We start from the raw sequence: 19,878 nt of genomic DNA, 5'->3' as shown, positions 1-19,878 counted from the left end.
GGTGTGGACTGATGAAATGTCTTTTCAAAATTAATTTTTTTGAAAAAACCCCCGACCGCGACATATTACACCGATTCTCATGAAACATGGCTAAGAACACTTTCGACTAACTCAGCTTTCAGACAAAAAAAACTAAATCTAAATCGGTTCCCCCGTTCGGGAGCTACGATGCCACAGACAGACACACATACAGACAGACAGACAATCAGACAGACACGTCAAACTTATAACACCGTCGTTTTTGCGTCGGGGGTTAATAACTTTCGTACAAAAATCAGCCCTAACTCAAATGTGGAACTAAGTTAATTGAGATAATTAAATATAGACACCACAGGCCCCGTAGCCGAATGGCATTTCTCCGACGCCAAACGAAAGCGATACGCCGCTGGCTCTGTCGCGCCAATACGCAAGCGCGATAGAGATAGATATCTACTAGCGCTTCGTTTCGTGAGCGATTGTGCCATTCGGCTAGCCACCCAGTACCACATCTCGGACACTGGCGATCAAATATATGAAAGAGGCGCGTTCCTAGCACACATTCTAAGCTCGTGTAGGTGAACGCGTACTATGCTTGTATGAGTGAAATATGACCGGTCGACTGGTCGCGTTTTTGACAGGCGGTAACTGCGAGGTAACCGAGAGGGGGTGGGCGGCGCTTTCAGCGGGGAGCGGAAGTGACCATACTGTACGATAGTACTCTTTATTATACTGTGACAGTACCGTCTTTGATTGATCACGGACTTACGACGTTCTAAATTTGAAAATTTAAAGTGTTATAAAAAATACTTGTACAGTCGACTACAAAGGGATGTATCCACTTTTTAACCTTATTATACTTGTCTCATGGCATTCTGTAATGAAGCTTAAACGAAAGGGTGAAAGTCTAAATTTCACGCAAAAACGTTTACTTCATAAGATGTTTACGATCGAACCGTGAGTGAATGATAAATGGAAATTGAAATGATTGAATGACACCCGGTAACAATGGAATGGTTTTTCATCAGTTTTATGTCGTTTTTTTTGTGCGTATATGAAAATGATTGATTGGGGGTCTAAATATGTAAGTGCAATCTGATAATATTTATGTACGATTTGATATACAATCAGGTGAAATATTTTACTAGATGTCACTGAATGTTTAATTGTATAAGGTGCACAATTTCGACGTGCAATTTTAATTAAGTTCAACTAATCGTAATATTTTCTACGTTTTGACCTATTAAGTAGAGTGACATGTGTATTATAAATACACCTTTATTTTAAATTGCTCCTGTTGTTGATCCTTATTGAGTCGCGTCATCAAGAACAATAAGTACAAGGAGATAATTTTAAGGACGTCTGAGACGCAGACAATTTAAGTTGACTTCTAGTGGTTTCTACGTTTGTGAGCAAAAACGAGGTATGAGATATTGTTTCCTTTTCAGTCCTTTGTGTTCATGAGTTCAGAATGAATTACACGATCGCGAACACGTAAAATGTAACTTAATTTGTTTCTTTCCAGCAAAAACGATTTAATACTGAACTGGCAAAGTCCATACAAAAAAGCGATCCCTTGAAATGTATTTTAGGCTTAAAACTAGATTGCACTGTTCGCAGCCTGGAAGAGGCCAAAATCATATTTTTCCCAAATACGTTTGCGTGTTTTTATGTTTTATTAAGAACACATTACTTTATGTTAAAATCATGATATCACGTCAATACACATTTAAAAAAAAAATTGCAACCGTCATCAGTGTAGTTATGATAGTATTTAATAGATGGCGCAAAAAAATCGAAGTATACCTCGAATCGAGGTATCGTATACGATTCTTAGTTCATACTAAATAGTATGTAAATCCTGTATAAATAATAATCCTTGTGTTCTAGTATCCGCCCAAGTACCAATAAAAACAGGGTGTATTTATTATACACCCTGTTTTTATTGAATTCCGTTAACTTTGAGGGAAGGTTCTTTAGATCAAATACATTTAATTTCTCTAAGAAACTAGCGTCCTAACTCTTACGGTCATTGAGTTATTAAAAAAAAAAATACTGAACATGTGTGTGACAGCCTATACCACTCCCTAATGTTATTTGTTTTGATATGTGCCGTCAATCACTTGACACTAACTTGAATATTATTCTTAAGGGTCTTTCACAGTAATGAATCCATTTATTATGTATGAAAACGATGAAAAACGATTTTTGGCAAATTTAACTAAAGTGATATACAGGATGGTTCCTGATAATGAACCTACGTGTCGAATTTAACGGAAAAAAAAAAAACACGGTGTACAACCGTAAAAAGAAGATATTATAGTGCCTAAATATAATCTAAGTAGATACTTAGGTTTGAATGTCAGAGACGAATCCATCTCCGAAATCCAAACTGATTTCAGATAAAAGAAATAAACGCAAGAAACAAAATTCGAGAGGAAAAATATACATTTCAAAGCAATACTTGTCATTTATACTATCGGCCCCAATTTGATCGTTTGATCGCTAATAATTCAGCCTCAATCAGGAAAATAATCGCTGTTTGTTTAACTAATGACCTTTGGAAATTGATATTTCTTTTACAGATATTGGTTTTACTTAGATTTGACCTTCGACTTTTGCACAAATAAATATTGAAGACATAAATCAGAATAGTATATTTTGTACATTTTCAATAAATCAAAATGATTGCCCTCGATTCAAATGTCTAAAAATCTTCTGTAAAAACCTTCGGAGTTCGGAAATAGCATGTAGTTAAATTCCATATTTGGTCTTAATTGATGCCCTAGACCAGCTTATCTATTTTCAATATCTCATTAAGAAATAAAAATACCTAAAATTCCTAAAAGTCTAAGCCCTGGCTTCTCGGCAAGGTGCCCATCACGCTAGCAGCAATTCCGCGCTGTATTGCAATAGCAATTCTTTTTTTGTTTTTGCTGATGTAAGCAAACGATCTGACGTAAGGCGAAACCTGAAATCCGATTGACCAACTGGTTGAAGTCTTGGTGGCTCAGTTGGTAGAGCGCTGGAGTATCAATCCAGAGTCCGTGAGTTTGTCTCACTCAAGACAGTAATTTTCTACTTTTAAATTCATTCTAAGCATAGTGGACGTGTCTGTTAATCACAAGTTAATACCATCTTAAAGGCTGTCAACGCACTTCCAACTTCTCTGGTAATGCAGGCGTCCTGGTAAGTGCTACTTTGCCTCTCATATCACCAGAGATCGGATTTTTGTGCGTCATCTCATACTAAAAGTCATTAAAATGACGTAAGTCACTAAGAATGTCGCAAATCCGTCCGATCTCTGCATATCACAAAAAAAGGTTTCTTGACATCCAACGGCTGTCCTTGTTTTCAAAACTCCTTAAACAAATCTTACCTCCTTTCTCCCCTATGAACGGCCCTGAAACAAACAATAATAAGCGTAAATATGATATCTATAAAAATTATATTGGTATTTAAGAGCTAAAAAAGTTAACCATAGCCATAACACCAGAGCCGTATCAGCAGGCAAATATGTAGTTCCTAGAATGTCGAATTACTACGGCGATAGGACACTTAAAAAACGCATACCCTACTTACTGAACTCATTGCCAAATGACATAACACAGGAACAAAACAAAAATACCTTCAAAAGACGGCTAAAAAAGTATCTCTTAGAAACTCTATAAGGGATCGTCTTCCTGCATTTATGTTTATGTTATTTTAATGTTTCTCAAATGTGAATTTTGATGATATCTGATTGTTAGTTAACCTTAGAATTATTTGATTTCTTGACTCCACAGTCAAACTTGTAACTTAGTTTTGTGGAGCACTGTATATTTTATACCATTGTTACCTTTTATTATAATAATTAAATAAATAAATAAAATAAATAATAAATTTTAGGTAAAATCCTCCGAAAATGAAGGCTAAAGGAGAGCTGAAGGAATATGAAGTCATTGGGCGCAAGCTGCCCTCTGACAGTGAGCCCAAGACGCCACTATACAAAATGAGAATCTTCTCTCCGGATCCAATTGTGGCCAAGTCTCGTTTCTGGTACTTCCTGCGTCAACTGAAGAAGTTCAAGAAGACCACTGGAGAAATTGTCTCCATCAAGGAAATCCCAGAGAAGAGCCCCATCAAGATCAAGAACTTCGGTATCTGGCTGCGCTATGAGTCCCGGTCGGGCGTGCACAACATGTACCGCGAGTACCGCGACCTCAGCGTCGGCGGCGCCGTCACACAGTGCTACCGAGACATGGGCGCTCGTCACAGGGCCCGCGCTCACTCCATTCACATCATTAAAGTGGAGGTGATCAAGGCCGCCGCCTGCCGCCGACCACAGGTGAAGCAGTTCCACAACAGCGCCATCCGCTTCCCGCTGCCCAAGCGCGTGCACCACCACAAGCGACTCAACAAGTTCGCGTACAAGAGGCCCAACACCTACTTCCTGTAGATTACGCGATAATTTTAATACAACCACGTTAACATGAAAAAAAAAAAAAAAAAAAAAAAAAAAAAAAAAAAAAGCCCCCAGGGCAGCTTGTGGCGAGCTGAATGGGAAGTGGCGTCCCTTGGGTCCCATGCCCCCGAGAGTCGGTCAGGCCCCTCCCTCCGGCTTGCCTTTACTGGCCGGCCGGAGTGAACACTGAGCAGGGGCCGCAGGATTCTCACCTCTGGCTTGCCTTAACCGGCCGTCCAGAGTGGGGTGCCAGAGCTATATGCTCGCAGGGTGGAAGTGAAATATGCATAAGACGCGAGTTGGCACAGTGGCTGTTTCGTACAGACTGGGTAGAAAGCGGCGCACACCTCTCCACACCCTGAGCCGCTCACGCTATGTTGTCCCCTTGTCGCTCCGTGCGAGCGGCCGTTTTCGGGGACCCATATAGTGAGTTGGCGAGTCACCGCCTGCCTATTTTTTCGTGTTTTTAAAACATATGATCAAGGCAGGTGCCATAGACCTTTCCATAGACCGGTCACCAGCACACTAACATTTCAACCCAATAGCCCAGTATAATTTGTTTCTTTACATTGCAATAGTTTTACACTAACCGGGGCTTGTCCTTGGGTGCATTCTATAGTGCGGACAGGGACAATCGCCGGCTAGTGTCACATTACTTTAAATTAAACTGTCTTAAAGGGCCTCTGCGCTGTTGGCTTCGGCCCCACGCACGCCTCCCAAAAGTCCGGGACCCCATGGTCCCGAGAACTGGAAAAGACAAACAAATAAATAATAATAAATAAATTATTTATCTATAGTAGTAATTGACCGGCCGTGTTGTACGTATACACGTAGGAGGGTTTAGGTCTTTCCTTGCGTAATTGGCGTTGTAAGTCTAACGTCGCGAGGCGGTTTTCCTCAAACGACTCAGACGATTCAGAGATGGTAGACCGCCAAGATGACCGGAAGATGACATCGCGCATTGCTAGCGCCGCTGCTAACTTCGGTCGTCTCAGTGACCGTGTCTGGTGGTCCCACGACATCAAGCTTGAGACAAAAATAAACGTGTATTAAGGCCCTCATAATCCCAGTACTTCTGTATGGCGCAGAAACATGGTGCCTGTAGAAGTCTGATATTAAAAAACTAGACACGTACCACCTAAGATGTCTAAGATCCATACTGAGGATTAAATGGCAGGACCCGATTCCGAATACTGAGGTTCTACGTCGTTCCGGGATGTTTGGGATGGAGGCTCTACTGATGCAGCGTCAACTCAGGTGGTGTGGGCAATTGGGCATGTCCTCCAAATGGATGATCGCCGCTTGCCTAAAGCTATGTTCTACTCAGAATTAGCAGAAGGTAAGCGGAAGCACGGCGGTCAGCATCTTCGTTATAAGGATGTGCTGAAGCGTCACCTGAATGCGTGTGATATCGATCCTACACGTTGCGAGGAGCTCGCTGCTAACCGGTCATCTTGGCGGTCTACCATTTTTGAAGAGCTAATTACCGCTACGATATATCTGGCCCCGTAGCCAAATGGCATTTCTGCGACACAAAACGCCACCAAAACGCCGTAGAAATGTAGTCTGGCTCTGTCGCGTCAATACGCAAGAGCGATAGAGATATATAGCTACGAAAGAGATATTATCGTGAGCATTTTGTGAGCGTTTGTGCATTCGGCTACGCACCCTGATTGTAGTATTGAAAGTGCATCTGGCTAGCACATGATTGGCGCGACAGAATCTACCTACACCATTCACCACGACATAGATCACACGTCTTTTTCTAATTGCTTTAATCATAAGGACCGGCAGTATATCTTGCGCCATCATGCTAATAGCAGATCATCGTTTTTACATGCGAAAATTTGGTTAACTAGCACGTTGTCCTAACCTAAGTCTCTATTCGCGGATTAGCAAAGGAATCTTTTTTATTTTGATCTCCTATAGAATCTAAGTACGCGTACTTATGACGCGATGAACTTTTTCGATAGTGTGCGTCGCCGTAAGTACGCGTACTTCAAAACCGTACTTTAAAACCGCATACCTACTTGTCGACGATCCAACCGGTTTGAAATCTTTAAGTACGGGAACTTGCTCCTACATCTATCACCCACTTTTAGCTCACAATACAGCGAAAATAAACATCAAACAAACAAAATCAATAGCATACCTTTAGTTACCTCAAAAAACCCAATATTTACTATCCAAATTCAAATTCCCTCACCTAAACGATCTGCTTACCATAATTATGTATACAAACAACAACACATAGATATTGACCGTTTAAATTGGGGATCCATCGTCAAAGCCTCGCCCGAGGCGTCCCAAGGGTGCATAGCCAAAGTCACAGTCGCTTACGCTTAGCATGTATGGGCATTTTCGCGAGAACTTACTGCGATGGCAACGACCCGAAGTGGATCTTGGCCTCCGGCACTAGATTCCGCCTTTCACTCCTATCCTGTGCATTTGATGCCACTCAGTCACGTTAAGGTCACACAGGTTTTCGGGCAGATTTTCGCGATAAGAATTTCCAAAAATAATTTGTTCTGAGGGAGGTAAATTTTAAGTTTTTCCTACTCAGTATCATGAGCCCTTTCGATTTAGAACCAAAAAACAAGAGTCAAAAAAGTGGTCCCAAAATTTTATATTATTTCTAGTTTCCACTTTGTAACTGCTGTTAAAAAAAAGTATTTGAAAAATGGTAACGAACTGGGAAAATTATTGGGACACTTTTTTTTTACCTAGTAGGACAGGGCTCGTGATTCTGAGTAAGGAAAACATTAAATTTACCTATTTTAGAAAAAAAAATTGTATCTTTTCTCGTTAAAATGCCCAGCTAGCTTTTACTTTTCTTCTGTAGTGGCACAGTATGATAAAAAGTATGTACTATTGTACAGTATGGCCACTCCCGCTGCCCGCTGAAAGTGCTGCTCACCCCCTCTCGATAACCTCACAGTTACCGCCGGTTAAGAACGCTACCAGTTGACCTGCAATATCTCACTCATACAAGCATGGTACGCGTTCACCTACGTATACGACGTTCTTTCGCTCACAGTCTAACTGTGTGAGCGAACGAACGCGCTTCTTTCATATACATAATATTTTATCGGCATTACCCGAGGTGTGCTTCTGTAGTGGCGCGACAGAACCAGATTGCGTTTCAATCGCCAGGTAGCGTAAACGATTGCCACTTTGGCTAGGCTGGCAACCAAGGTTGGAACAAAATAAACAGAATTTTTTCACCTCAACAACGTACTACCAACGCTATATAAACCGAATAAGGTTAAAATTTAAACAAAAATGGCGTTTAATAAAGTAATTGTGTTAAATGGCGGTCGGTTTTATTCTGAATAAGTTTTATTGAAATTTCGTTGTCGCGAATAATTAAGTCTTTAGCTGGGATATGATTTATGTGGATTTTAAGAGAATAAAATAATTTTGTGTCGTTTAGATTTAGGGATTTTTTTGCTACTAGCCAATATTAGGTAAAATATTTTTTTTTTTATACTACGTCGGTGGCAAACAAGCATACGGTCCGCCTGATGGAAAGCGGTCACCGTAACCTATGAACGCATGCAACGCAAACAGTGTGATTTTCAATGATATTCATATATCCATAAAAGTTGTTACGAAAATAGTTGATTTAACATTATGTATAGTGATGTATATATGCATCATGCATTTTTGACTCTATTGACAGCAAGTCAAAATCCAAATTTGAATGCATCTTTGTCAAGGTCATGCATTTAAGGGTTAAGGGCACACTTCGAAAATCCGTTCAGTACTTTTTGAGGTTATCGCGAACTCACAAATACACACACAGAGACAGACAGACGCGGCGGACGACTTTGTTTTATAAGGTGTAGAGAAGAGATAGAGATAAAATATAAGAGACATCGTCACAGAGTCAATAAAATACAATGAAGACTAACGGCTCAGCCACGACATTGGTCTAAGCGCGACAGCGGCGAGCGGCGGCCATACATTGAAGCGAGACACAGCGATGGGACTTTTCATTCGCACGTATGGCTGCCGCTCGCCGCTGCCGCGCTTAGACCAATGTCGTGGCTGGGCCGTAAGTTATCCGTTAATGGGATCTCTTCTAAGAGATCGGGGGCTGGCGTGATGTTTCTCTGGACCGCGTAAAGTGGCATACTCTTGTGTTGGAGGCCAAGGCTCATTACGGGTCATCGCGCCAACAAAGTGAGTAAATAAATAAAAACCGCCACCCCTAAAACTTCGTTTGAGCTTCCTCTTTATAAATAACTCGACAAAGCCACATCCAAAATCCAGCCAATCAGAAAGCGAGCCTAGAACTAATGGCGTCCACGGACAGCCTTTAGAAGAATGGCCGTGGACGTAACGTGACAAAATAACACACGGTCAATGACGCGTGGGGCGTGTCACGTCGTGGTGCCAGATGTAAGCGACAGCGATGTACGCATTTCTATTAAACTATGGATCAAAATTATCTTTAGAAGAATGGCCGTGGACATAACGTGACAAAATAACGCTCGGTCAATGACGCGTGGGGCGTGTCACGCTGTGGTGCAAGATGTAAGCGACAGCGATGTACGCATTTCTTTTAAACTATGAATCAAGATTATCTTTAGAAGAGTGGCCGTGGACATAACGTAACAAAATGACACACGGTCAATGACGAGTAGGGCGTGTCACGTTTTGACACAAAATGTAAACGAGAGCATTTACGCATATTTTTCATATTTTTTAAACATTATTATATTTTAAGGCAAAAAGAGAAAATCCGCATTGGCGGGGAGAGAGGAATGATAAAATATTTTAGAAACATGACCGTGGATACGTGACAACATGGCACGGGCAATTAAGTCCGCCGCATTGTCTCTCCACCGCGAAGAATAAGCGGAACGATAGGGGAAAATTATATAGTCTAGAGCCAATTTGGCCACAAGTCGTCTCCTTCACGATTTTCGTCGACATCTCTTCTAAATACCTAAAACAGGTATGGATATGTTCCTCGTTCTCTCCAGATTACGAATTGACCTGTTTTAGTTTAAGGAGGGGGACGGGTCGAGAAAAAGGGGGGAAAGATGGCGACCGACCATCATAGATATTTATTCACATCTCGAGTCCTATGGCACCAATCTGTTCGTGCGAGGTGTCATTTGAAAGCTTATTAAACTTACTTTAATTGTTTTCAAATAACTATGCTCATAAAAGTAACCGTTTAGGAAATATTTGAAAATATGTGTTTTTTTATCGCGCATGAATTGCACAAGTACTAGTAAAAAATGCGTCTAACTCAATAAACAATAACTTTACCGCAATTGATGTTATTATAAAATTTTCGCGTCTATTCATGCTCTTTCTAAAAATATAAGTTTCATTGGTATATGATAATATATAACCATATAATTAAGAATTTTGTTTGGCAGGGGTTATCCTCCAGGTCGCATAAACGGGCGCTGACCGTAGTAAAGTATTCAATATTTTTGAGGTCTTATTTTACGGATCCATATGTGAGAGGTATCGTTTGAAAGATAATTAAACCTACTATAATTGTTTACACATAACTATAGTATTTAAGGTAGCTGTTTACATAATATTTGAAAATATGTGTTTTTTATCGAGCATGAATCGCACAAGTACTGGTAAAAAATGCTTCTAAGTCAATAAACAATAACGTTACCGCAATTGATGTTATTATAAAATTTACGCGACTATTCATGAGCTTTCTAAAAATATAAGTTTTATTGGTAAGTGATAATATAACCATTAAATTACGAATTTTGTTTCGTAGTGGTCACTCCGCCGGTCGCATAAAAATGAGCGCTGACCGTAGTAAAGTATTCAATATTTTTAAGTTCTTATTTTACGGATCCATATGTAAGAGGTATCATTTGAAAGCAAATTAAACCTACTATAATTATTTTTGAATAACTATAGTTATAAAGGTAGCTGTTCACAAAATATTTGAAAACATGGGTTTTTTTACGAGCACGAGTTGCACATATACAGATAAAAAATGCTTCTAACTTAATAAACCATAACTTTACCGCAATTAATGTTATTATAAAATTTACGCGAAATTGCATGCGCTTTCTAAAAATATAAGTTTTATTGGTGTATGATTATATATGACCAAGTAATTACGAATTTGGTTTAGCAGGTGTCACTGCGCCCTGTCACGATATTGGGTGCTGACTGACGTCGCCAAATTTTCTACGTTACTCAGATCCTATTTTACTGATAAATTTGTGAGAGGTATCATTTGAAAGCATATTATGCGTACTATCTTTATTTCTAATATTTCAAGTCGAAACTGTAGAAGTTTACAAAATATTTGATTAGTAATATGTGTATTTTACTGTGCATGAATAGCATTGGCATTGATAAGACACGCTACTAGCTCAATAAATTATAGTTTTCCGCAATTGAAATAATAACAAAATAAACGGAAAATGTATGACTTACACAGAAAATAAGTTTGGTTTGTATTGCATAAACAATTAATTTGAATTTGTTCAGCTCACCTACTGCGCACCATCATATAAATGGATGTCCACCGTCGTTGCCTTTTTTCATGATTTTTCAGATTTTATTTCACTAATCGTATATTCATAATAAATATAATCTATCACGTATCGAATTTACTTATATACTTAATTGATCAGTAAAATAAAATCTGTAAAATGATGAAGAAATTAAGGCAACGGCGGTGGACATCCGTTTATATGACGATTGACCGTGCGCAGTGGGTATGGTGGACAAATTAACATTAATTGTTTAAGCAAATCTAACAAAACTCATTTTTTGTAAAGGCCATACATTTTGCGGTTCATTTCGTTATTATATCAATTGCAGAAAAATATAATTTATTGAGCTAGAAGCATGTTTCACTCGTATCAGTGCGAATGCTATTCATATACAGTAAAAATACACATATTGTCAAACATTTTGTAAACTTCTACAATTACGACTAACATTATTAAAAAGTAACGATAGTACGCATAATATGCTTTCAAATGATACCTCTCACAAATTGATCGCTAAAATAGGATCTGAGAAATACATAAAATTAGGCGACGGTTAGCACCTATTTACGTCACGGGGTGCAGTGACACCTGCTAAACCAAATTCGTAATTACTTGGTTGTATAATATCATACATCAATAAAACTTATATTTTTAGAAAGCATATGAAATGTCCTGTAAATCTTATCATAACATTATTTGCGGTAAAGTTATTGTTTATTGGTCATGCACCAAGATACAATCTTAAAAATTATGAAAACGGCAACGAAAATGGTCATCCATGTATATGACGGTGCGCAGTGAGTATGATGGATAAATTAACATTAATTCTTTATGCAATACTGACAAACTTATTATTTGAAAAGGTCATACATTTCGCCGTTTATTTTGTTATTATATCAATTGCGGAAAAAATATTGAGCTAGAAGCATGTTTTACTCACATCGGTTCCAATGCATATTTTCAAATATTTTGTTAGCTACTACAGTTACAACTAAAATTATTGAGAACCAATGATAGTACGCATAATATGCTTTCAAAAGATTCCTGTTAAATAAAATAGGATCTGAAAAATATAGAAAATTTGGTGACGGTCAGCATCCATACGTGGCCGGGCGCTGTGGCCCCTACTTTACCATATTTGTAATTACTTGGTTATATAATATCATACACCAATAAAACTTATGTTATTAGAAAGCACACGAAATTCCGCGTAAATCTTATACTAACATCAATTCCGGAAAGTTGTTGTTTATTGATTAAGAAGCATTTTTTACCAGTAGGTACTTGTGCGACTCATGGTCTATAAAACACATATTTTCAAATATTTTCTAAACAACTACCTTTATGATTATAGTTATTTATAAAAAAATATAGTAGGTTTAATTAGCTTTGAAACGATACCTCTCGCATATGGATCCGTAAAATAGGACCTCAAAAATATTGAATACTTTACTACGGTCAGCGCCCATATCTGCGACCGGGCAGAGTGACTCCTGCTAAACCAAATTCGTAATTACATGGTTATATATTATCATATACCAATGAAACTTATATTTTTAGAAAGAGCATGAATAGACGCGAAAATTTTATAATAACATCAATTGCGGTAAAGTTATTGTTTATTGAGTTAGACGCATTTTTTCTAGTACTTGTGCAATTAATGCGCGATAAAAAAACACATATTTTCAAATATTTCGTAAACGGTTACTTTTATGAGTATAGTTATTTAAAAACAATTAAAGTAGGTTTAATAAGCTTTCAAATGACACCTTGCACGAACAGATTGGTGGCATAGGACTCGAGATGTGAATAAATATCTATGATGGTCGGCCGCCATCGTTCTCCCCCCTTTTTCTCAACCCGTCCCCCCCTCCTTAAACTAAAACAGGTCAATTCGTAATCTGGAGATAACGAGGAACACATCCATACCTGTTTTAGGTATTTAGAAGAGATGTCGACGACTTTTTGTAAAAGAGGTCGTTTGGTCCCTGACTAATATAACTTCTTTTCACTGCGGAACAAAGTCTTCAGTAAAGATCGAATGTCCAATATTTACTGAAGGTATCTTAAATGAATCGTGCTTTGAATTGGTCAAGTGGAAGGAGGGGTAGGGGGGCTTCCTTTAATGATAACCCTTTGACCGCCAAGAACGCCTAAACGCGGCGTGCTGTCGTGCCGACGACGCCAGCACCACCTAAAGTTGCTATGGCGAACGCTGTCAAAGCAATTGTCCTGCTGACAGATAAGGTTTATTTTCGTTATCGATTTAAATACGTAGGTCCTCGCATTTATTCTCAGTAAAGTCACAGAATCTACTTCTCAAAGGAGTCATGATACCCGGAGGACACTGTGTAAAATAAAACTGTACCCTCAAGAAAGTCTTTTATATTCCGCTTCCGCCTGTAACTCATAACGCACCCTAACGTCCGCTCGTTTGTCTCTTCCTATCAAATTAGCGACAGATTACCCTTTCGGCTTAATGTTTTGCTCACTTTACTGCACTAGAGCTTATACCATGAGGTTTTCACGTTTTAAATATGTTAATCTATAGCGCAAACCTCACGGAAAGTCTTTGGAAAGAGACAATTAACATCAGATAAGCAAGAAAGAGACAGCGCTCTATATACGAAGACGTACTTATTTTTCAGTACTACTACTGGCCTTAGCGTCTACTTCAGACGATTTATAGTGCAATGTCTGAGAGACATCGTTTTTGATGACTAAAGAGACCTATGTGAGAGCGACACATTTTGCCTCATAGAAAGGAAAAGGACTGTTCACACTTTGCATGGTGACTTTTCAGGTCATACTGAACAAGACGTATTATATTACCAATGCTGAAATCGCAAAAAAAATTGTCGCTAATTTTTATGGAACAGCCAATTTTTTTTTCGCGATTTCAGCATTAGTCCCATAATAAAAGTTGTTCATTAAGACCTCAAAAGTCTATAGTACCCTTTATTCACACTGTATTTAGAAGTGTCATTTCCCGTGACGTTTACACTTTAGATTAGAGTAACATATTCTAAATCGTCAAAATCTCGTGGTACAGGGTCTGTTTTACAGCCAACTTTGCGCCTTTGCTGGCGCACATTTGGACTGTTAATGGGTTGAGTTGGAGACTTTAAGAGGTTTGTTATGAGCTTACTACTTAGGTGCCTACTTGTTTTATTATATAAATACGGGAGTGTGTATATCTGTGCGGCATCTAAGTACCTATATGTTTGTGTATCTGTATATCATATTAACTTTCTTCAAAACGCAAGACTGTAAAATTTCATATATTTTTTTAAATTCAGAACATTTAAAAAAGTATGGTATAAAGAAATCAGTTGCATTTATAATTATAACGCTATTTAGTTGTAACCGGCGTGGCGACAACGAGTTTTCAATACATCATTCTTTTGCGTCAAATCGATAAAATATTTTGACCCATAAATTTCATGCATTTTCCATGACGTTTATGATATAGAGCAGCGGTTCTCAAACTTATTTTCCCATGGAACCCTTTTAGAAAGTAAAACATCTGACGGAACCCTTAATTTTTTTTTTATTGCAATCTTTATTTTAATAAGCAATCATGATAGTAAAATCGAATCACTAGATTCTAATGTGAGGTATTACATGAAACTGTTTTTTATTTTTTAACAATTGGTGAAAATTTGGTTTTATGGAAGAGAGTTGAAGTTGCATATCAGGTAAGATGTACTCGGGTAATTCCGAACGTCGAAAACCGTCGGCAAATTCCGAAAAGGGACCCTTATTACTATGGAATCACGGGTGATTATCATTTGAATTTCGGAATTTTCCGACGGTTTTCGACGTTCGGAATTACCCGAGTACACCTTACCCAAAATTTACACGGAGCCCCCAGAGAGGCTTTGCGGAGCCCTAGGGGTCCGCGGAGCACACTTTGAGAATGGCTGATATAGAGTAACATCTTAACCCTTAAATTGTTTTTGTCCGTTTTAAATGACGTCCTATAAAGTCTAGGCTAACTCAGATTCCTAGGCACTCTGGCGCAGGTGGCGTGATCCACACGGTCTAGCGTCTATCCCTTTTATTTTTATGCACTTTCGCATCGCTTTCGCTTATCAAAATTTAAAAAAAATACTCAGTTTAAAAATTACAACCGTGAGGTCTTTTTGCGCTTGTATGCTTATGTATTTTAGTAGTTTATGCGTATTTTTCACTCAATTTTATTGAAATAGTAATTAAGTTACTATTTAGTGTCATTATTGTGAATAAATGACAAACATTTCATTATTATTTTTGAAGTTATAATATATGTCACTTCAAAGTGACACTGCCAGTTAGTACTAAATATTGTGTTTTTTCTATTCGTCACTTGTAACGGACATTGCCAACTTTTCTAAACGAATATTTTTTTGTGTATTGTTAACATTAGTTGCATTTTTACAATAATATGGCTGGGCAACGTTTGAGGTCAAAGAGGATAATAATAATAATAATACAAGGCCCTCACGGGACCCGATGTAGACCTGCTCGCATCGGTGAACTGGTTACGATTCGGGGACCTCTTCGGAGAAACCGAGGGTTTTGCCTGTGCAATTGCCGACGAAGTTATGATGACGAACAACTACCGGAAATATATCCTGAAGGACGGTACGGTCGACATTTGTCGGGCATGCCGCCGTCCCGGAGAGTCACTCAGGCATATCATTTCCGGTTGTTCTCATCTAGCTAACGGTGAGTACTTGCACAGGCATAATCTCGTAGCCAGGATCATTCACCAGCAGCTTGCTCTTCAATACGGCCTTGTGGAACGCGAAGTACCGTACTACAAGTACATACCTGCGCCAGTTCTCGAAAATGGTCGTGCCACGCTCTATTGGGATCGATCTATTATCACTGACAGGACTATTGTAGCCAATAAGCCTGACATTGTCATAATAGATCGATCGCAACGCCGGGCCGTGCTCGTCGACATCACCATCCCCCATGATGAGAATCTCGTGAAAGCCGAGAAGGACAAGTCCAGTAAGTACCTAGACTTGGCTTACGAGATAACCGCCATGTGGGATGTTGATTCGACGATCATTGTCCCGATAGTCGTTTCAACGAACGGTCTCATAGCGAAGAGTCTCGACCAACATCTCGAGAGACTCTCGCTAGGTGGATGGATCAAGGGCCAGATGCAGAAGGCAGTGATCTTGGACACAGCGCGGATAGTCCGACGGTTCCTCTCTCTGCAGCCCTAACCACCGGCAGCTTGGGCCCTGCCCCGCTGCTGGCGGCACCCTAGGTTAGGTTTTTTATAATGTGTTTATATATTTTGTATTGTTTTGTATGTGGTTTTGTATTTTACTTTTATAATCATATTATAAGTAGCCTAACTTAAGAAGAAAGATAAATAAAGAGAATAATAATAATAAAATTTATTTATTCAAAATCAAGGATACATAATTGCTTACAAACAATTACACTAGGTATATGTTTACTATTAAGGCTAGTTTAGGTAACCTTAAAGTTACTTATCTTATAGATATAGTTTATTAGCTATGTATTTAGTAGTATTATATTATGATTATAATTACAGAAACATAATAGGTATATCCTCGTTTTGCCCCTGCATACCCAGTGTGCGTGACTAATAGCTCTTCTACCACCTCTAGCTTCTGAACTCCGATTTAGAATCAGACAACGAAGAAAAAATGAGAATCTTAGCTAGAGAGTTTTTTTAGAGACGACTGCAGCAGTAAATCTTCCCCTAAAAGTGTAGGTACTTGTTTATTTTTGCCTGGACTATATTTTTAAATTATTTATTAGGAAAACTCACAGATAAAGTTACTATAAGGCTTATAACATAGAAACAACGAGCCAATAACAAGTTTCCACAGATAGATACATGCATGCAAAATTACAGAAAATTGTGTAATTTATTTAAAGATTATGTAATAGATATCTATATACGAGTTTAAACAATCATTCAGAGCAAACAATAAAAGAAAGGAAAAAAACAGTAACCTGTTTAGTGTTATTTGAGAGTTAACAGTGGGAGAAGTCTTGGGTCAGTAGTTTGCGTACTGATGTAAAACTGTCACAGATCAGATCGATGTGGTCATGATCAAATCAAATTTGATTGAAATATTTAGTGGTTCTTATAATAAAGGAGTTTTTTCTGAAGTTAGTTTTAGCGGCGAGGATATGAAACATTCGTTTAGTGCGAGACGCAAGGCGTGAGGGGACTACGAAGTGGGAACTTCAAGCTTGACAGCAGATCCGGACAGTCAACATAGTTTTGAGCATTTTTCATAACGTAGATTACGTTAGAGATATTGCGGCGGACATAAAGAGGTAGCACGTGAAGTTTCGGACAATGTTGAGTGTAACTTATTAAGTTTACGTTTTATTTTTCTATGTTAGCAATGTGCATGTGTAGTTGGCAATGTCCGTCCAAAGTGACGTCTTTATGTTAAGCAGTAGTTGGCAATGTCATTTATAAGTGACGCTTAAAAAAAACCATTTCCAATTTTTTTATATTTTTTTTTCACATATTTTTCCCTTAATCTACCCTAACTGACCCCAAAACACCAATTTTCATTATAAAAATCCTGCGCGGTCATAGAGTGGCAATTTAAGGGTTAAAAACTTATCGTAGATATATACTGTGACATTAGTATTAAAACCATGTGAAAAACAAGTGAAGCTTTATTAAAACGATATATAACCCTTGTGCTTAGCCAAAGTCACAGTCGCTCACGATTCATAGCCAGCTCTCCCCGCTCTTCTGTAGTGACGCGACTAGTGATGTGCAACTTGTGGAAACTTTCCAAAAAATCTTAAATTTCATGAAACTTTTACGAAAAATAAAGGGACTTCAAATTTATGAAATGGAAAGTTTCCATCTATACAATTGTCCATACAAAGTATGGAAAGTCTCCGAAGTTTTTTTATGTGAAAATTTCAGAATTTTGTAAACTTTCCGTCGACACATCAGTAGGCGCGACAGAGCCATACTGCGTTTCGGTCGTCAAGTAGCGTCAACTATTGTCACTTTGGCTAGCTCGACAGTAGCATATTACAATAATAATCGTATGTTCAAACCTAATTAACAAAGTAGGGTAATGGAGATTAATGATTACAACATATTTTAATACAAACACGGAACTTGTAAACGAACCCTTATTAAAAAGGCATATGAAGACTTTATTCAGTAAGAAAAGTTGTTTAAGAAAAACATACATAAATTCACACCTATATTTCCAAACGGAGTAGGCAGAGCACATGCAGCTGCTGAAGTATCGGTGCTACAAAATGGCAATCGAAGGGTTGAAAGAAAACGAAATTGTGATGTTGCAGTGATATGATATGTTGGTACTGTTGGTAGCTGACTGGGCAACACAATTGAACCCAAATCCCACAGTCGACTACGATAGCCTCGGGAGAAACGGGGGTGGTGAAATTCTCAACCCGCCACCAAACAGAGGGGGTTAAGAAATAACTTCAGCTAAAAAAAAACTTTATTCTATCCAAGTGTAGTAATAGTGTAGTAATATTGCATTTTTACCTAAAATAAATAAAATTATAATTATTACCGCCATGATGATTATAAGTCTAATTTCGTCTTTAGGATTTTATCCAAAATAAATGCTTGTTAAAAGAAAAACTACTAATATACTTATCGAGCAACTTTATTTTTGTTTGTAATTTTTATGTTTCTATGACTAAATACAGTTAAAAAGTCACCTTTAAAATTTTACTGAGCCATAAAAATAACTTAAATAAGGTATAAAAAGCCAAGTACAAATCAGATTTAAATAAAAGTCTGGATATAATTTTGAATACCTATATTTAATGTTAAAATACATTAATTTTTAACGTCCACTCTTTTACTACCACAGCTATAAAAACAAACATTTGTACCTAACTATAAAATAACTGAGTACAACCGTAATTAATATTCATTTAAAAAAACTAATATAATAACACACTATTATCCCCTTCAGTTGCCTTCAGTAAATATCGTATAAACAGTAAACATAGACTTTAGTAAAGTTATAGTTCAAGGTCATAATTTGGTTCAACTGTATTTTTCTATCTCTCTGATCACACTTTACTAGAAATTATTATGTCCCAAAAGAGCATGGTACATAAAAATTTATTGAAAACCATGTTATAACAATACTAACTTAATAGTTATTTGTTATATAAGGCGGCAAAGTTGTATTTTAACGTGAGTTTTTAACACACGAGAAGTAAAATACATTTGCACCCGAGTGTAACACAAAACTTTTCCCCTCACTATAGCGAGGAAACTACAACGCAAAAAATGCGTTTATCACTGCTTCCAGTAGTTCCACAGGTGGTAGGTAAATCATCTTTATTACTAGATTCACCTACTTTTATCAATTTTAAAGCAATTAATTTGACTTTATTCAAAGTCAAATTACTTTACCCACTAGTGGATAAAATACGTTTTTACCCGCTGGTATTAGATAAGATAAAAGATGCCACGTTGGACGGCAATGCCTATATGTTGCGCTAGGTAAGTGCCAGCCTTCTTGTCTCCTGTCGTATCAACGAGGCGCTTCGCTAGCTCCTTAAAAATACATAAAATAACTGTCAAGAGAGATGACGGCACGTGGATGATAAGGAGGAATGCCGAAATAGAGATGGTGGGCGAAGCGAACATCATCGCCGTAACTAAATCCAACAGACTTGGCTGGTTCGGCCACCTACTTAAAACTCAAAACCATTTATTCAGCAAAAAGGCCATAGGCCCACTTTTAACACACCAAGAATGGGAGAGGATCGGGCTGCTAAGAGGGCGTCTGGGAAGATCTGGGAAGACCAACTGGTGGCCGCCCGGCGGGTCGGCCCAGATACCGCTGGGGAGACAGTATGATGGCGGATTTGTGTCAGCTACAAGCCGATGATTGGCAGGAAGCTGCGCAGGATCAGCCGGCGTATCATGCTGCCAATTTTATCACTTATCCA

General features: G+C 38.2%; 2 protein-coding genes across 2 annotated transcripts in view; one reads left to right on the top strand and one right to left on the bottom strand.

The window, feature by feature from the left end:
- LOC125237420 overlaps positions 1-19,878 on the bottom strand; it is a 411,697-nt gene that overhangs the window by 331,751 nt on the left and 60,068 nt on the right. The window contains exon 2 of the mRNA XM_048144480.1: positions 3,356-3,379. The gene's annotated coding sequence lies outside the window, so the exon portion shown is untranslated. The remainder of the gene's footprint in view (positions 1-3,355; positions 3,380-19,878) is intronic.
- On the top strand, positions 3,860-4,421 carry LOC125237424 (60S ribosomal protein L18a). Its single transcript, XM_048144485.1, has one exon. It carries the CDS (start codon positions 3,881-3,883, stop codon positions 4,412-4,414), a length of 534 nt encoding a protein of 177 aa, XP_048000442.1. The 5' UTR covers positions 3,860-3,880; the 3' UTR covers positions 4,415-4,421.

The sequence above is a fragment of the Leguminivora glycinivorella genome, chromosome 21 (genome assembly GCF_023078275.1).
Source record: "Leguminivora glycinivorella isolate SPB_JAAS2020 chromosome 21, LegGlyc_1.1, whole genome shotgun sequence".
NCBI classification, from domain to species: Eukaryota; Metazoa; Arthropoda; class Insecta; order Lepidoptera; family Tortricidae; genus Leguminivora; species Leguminivora glycinivorella.
Note: the sequence above shows the minus strand (reverse complement) of the source record. Positions and strands in the feature narration are given on the sequence as shown.

Bases quoted from the DNA above. Each gene is read 5' to 3' on its own strand.
- LOC125237424 (XM_048144485.1), top strand. From the start codon at position 3,881: ATGAAGGCTAAAGGAGAGCTGAAGGAATATGAAGTCATTGGGCGCAAG.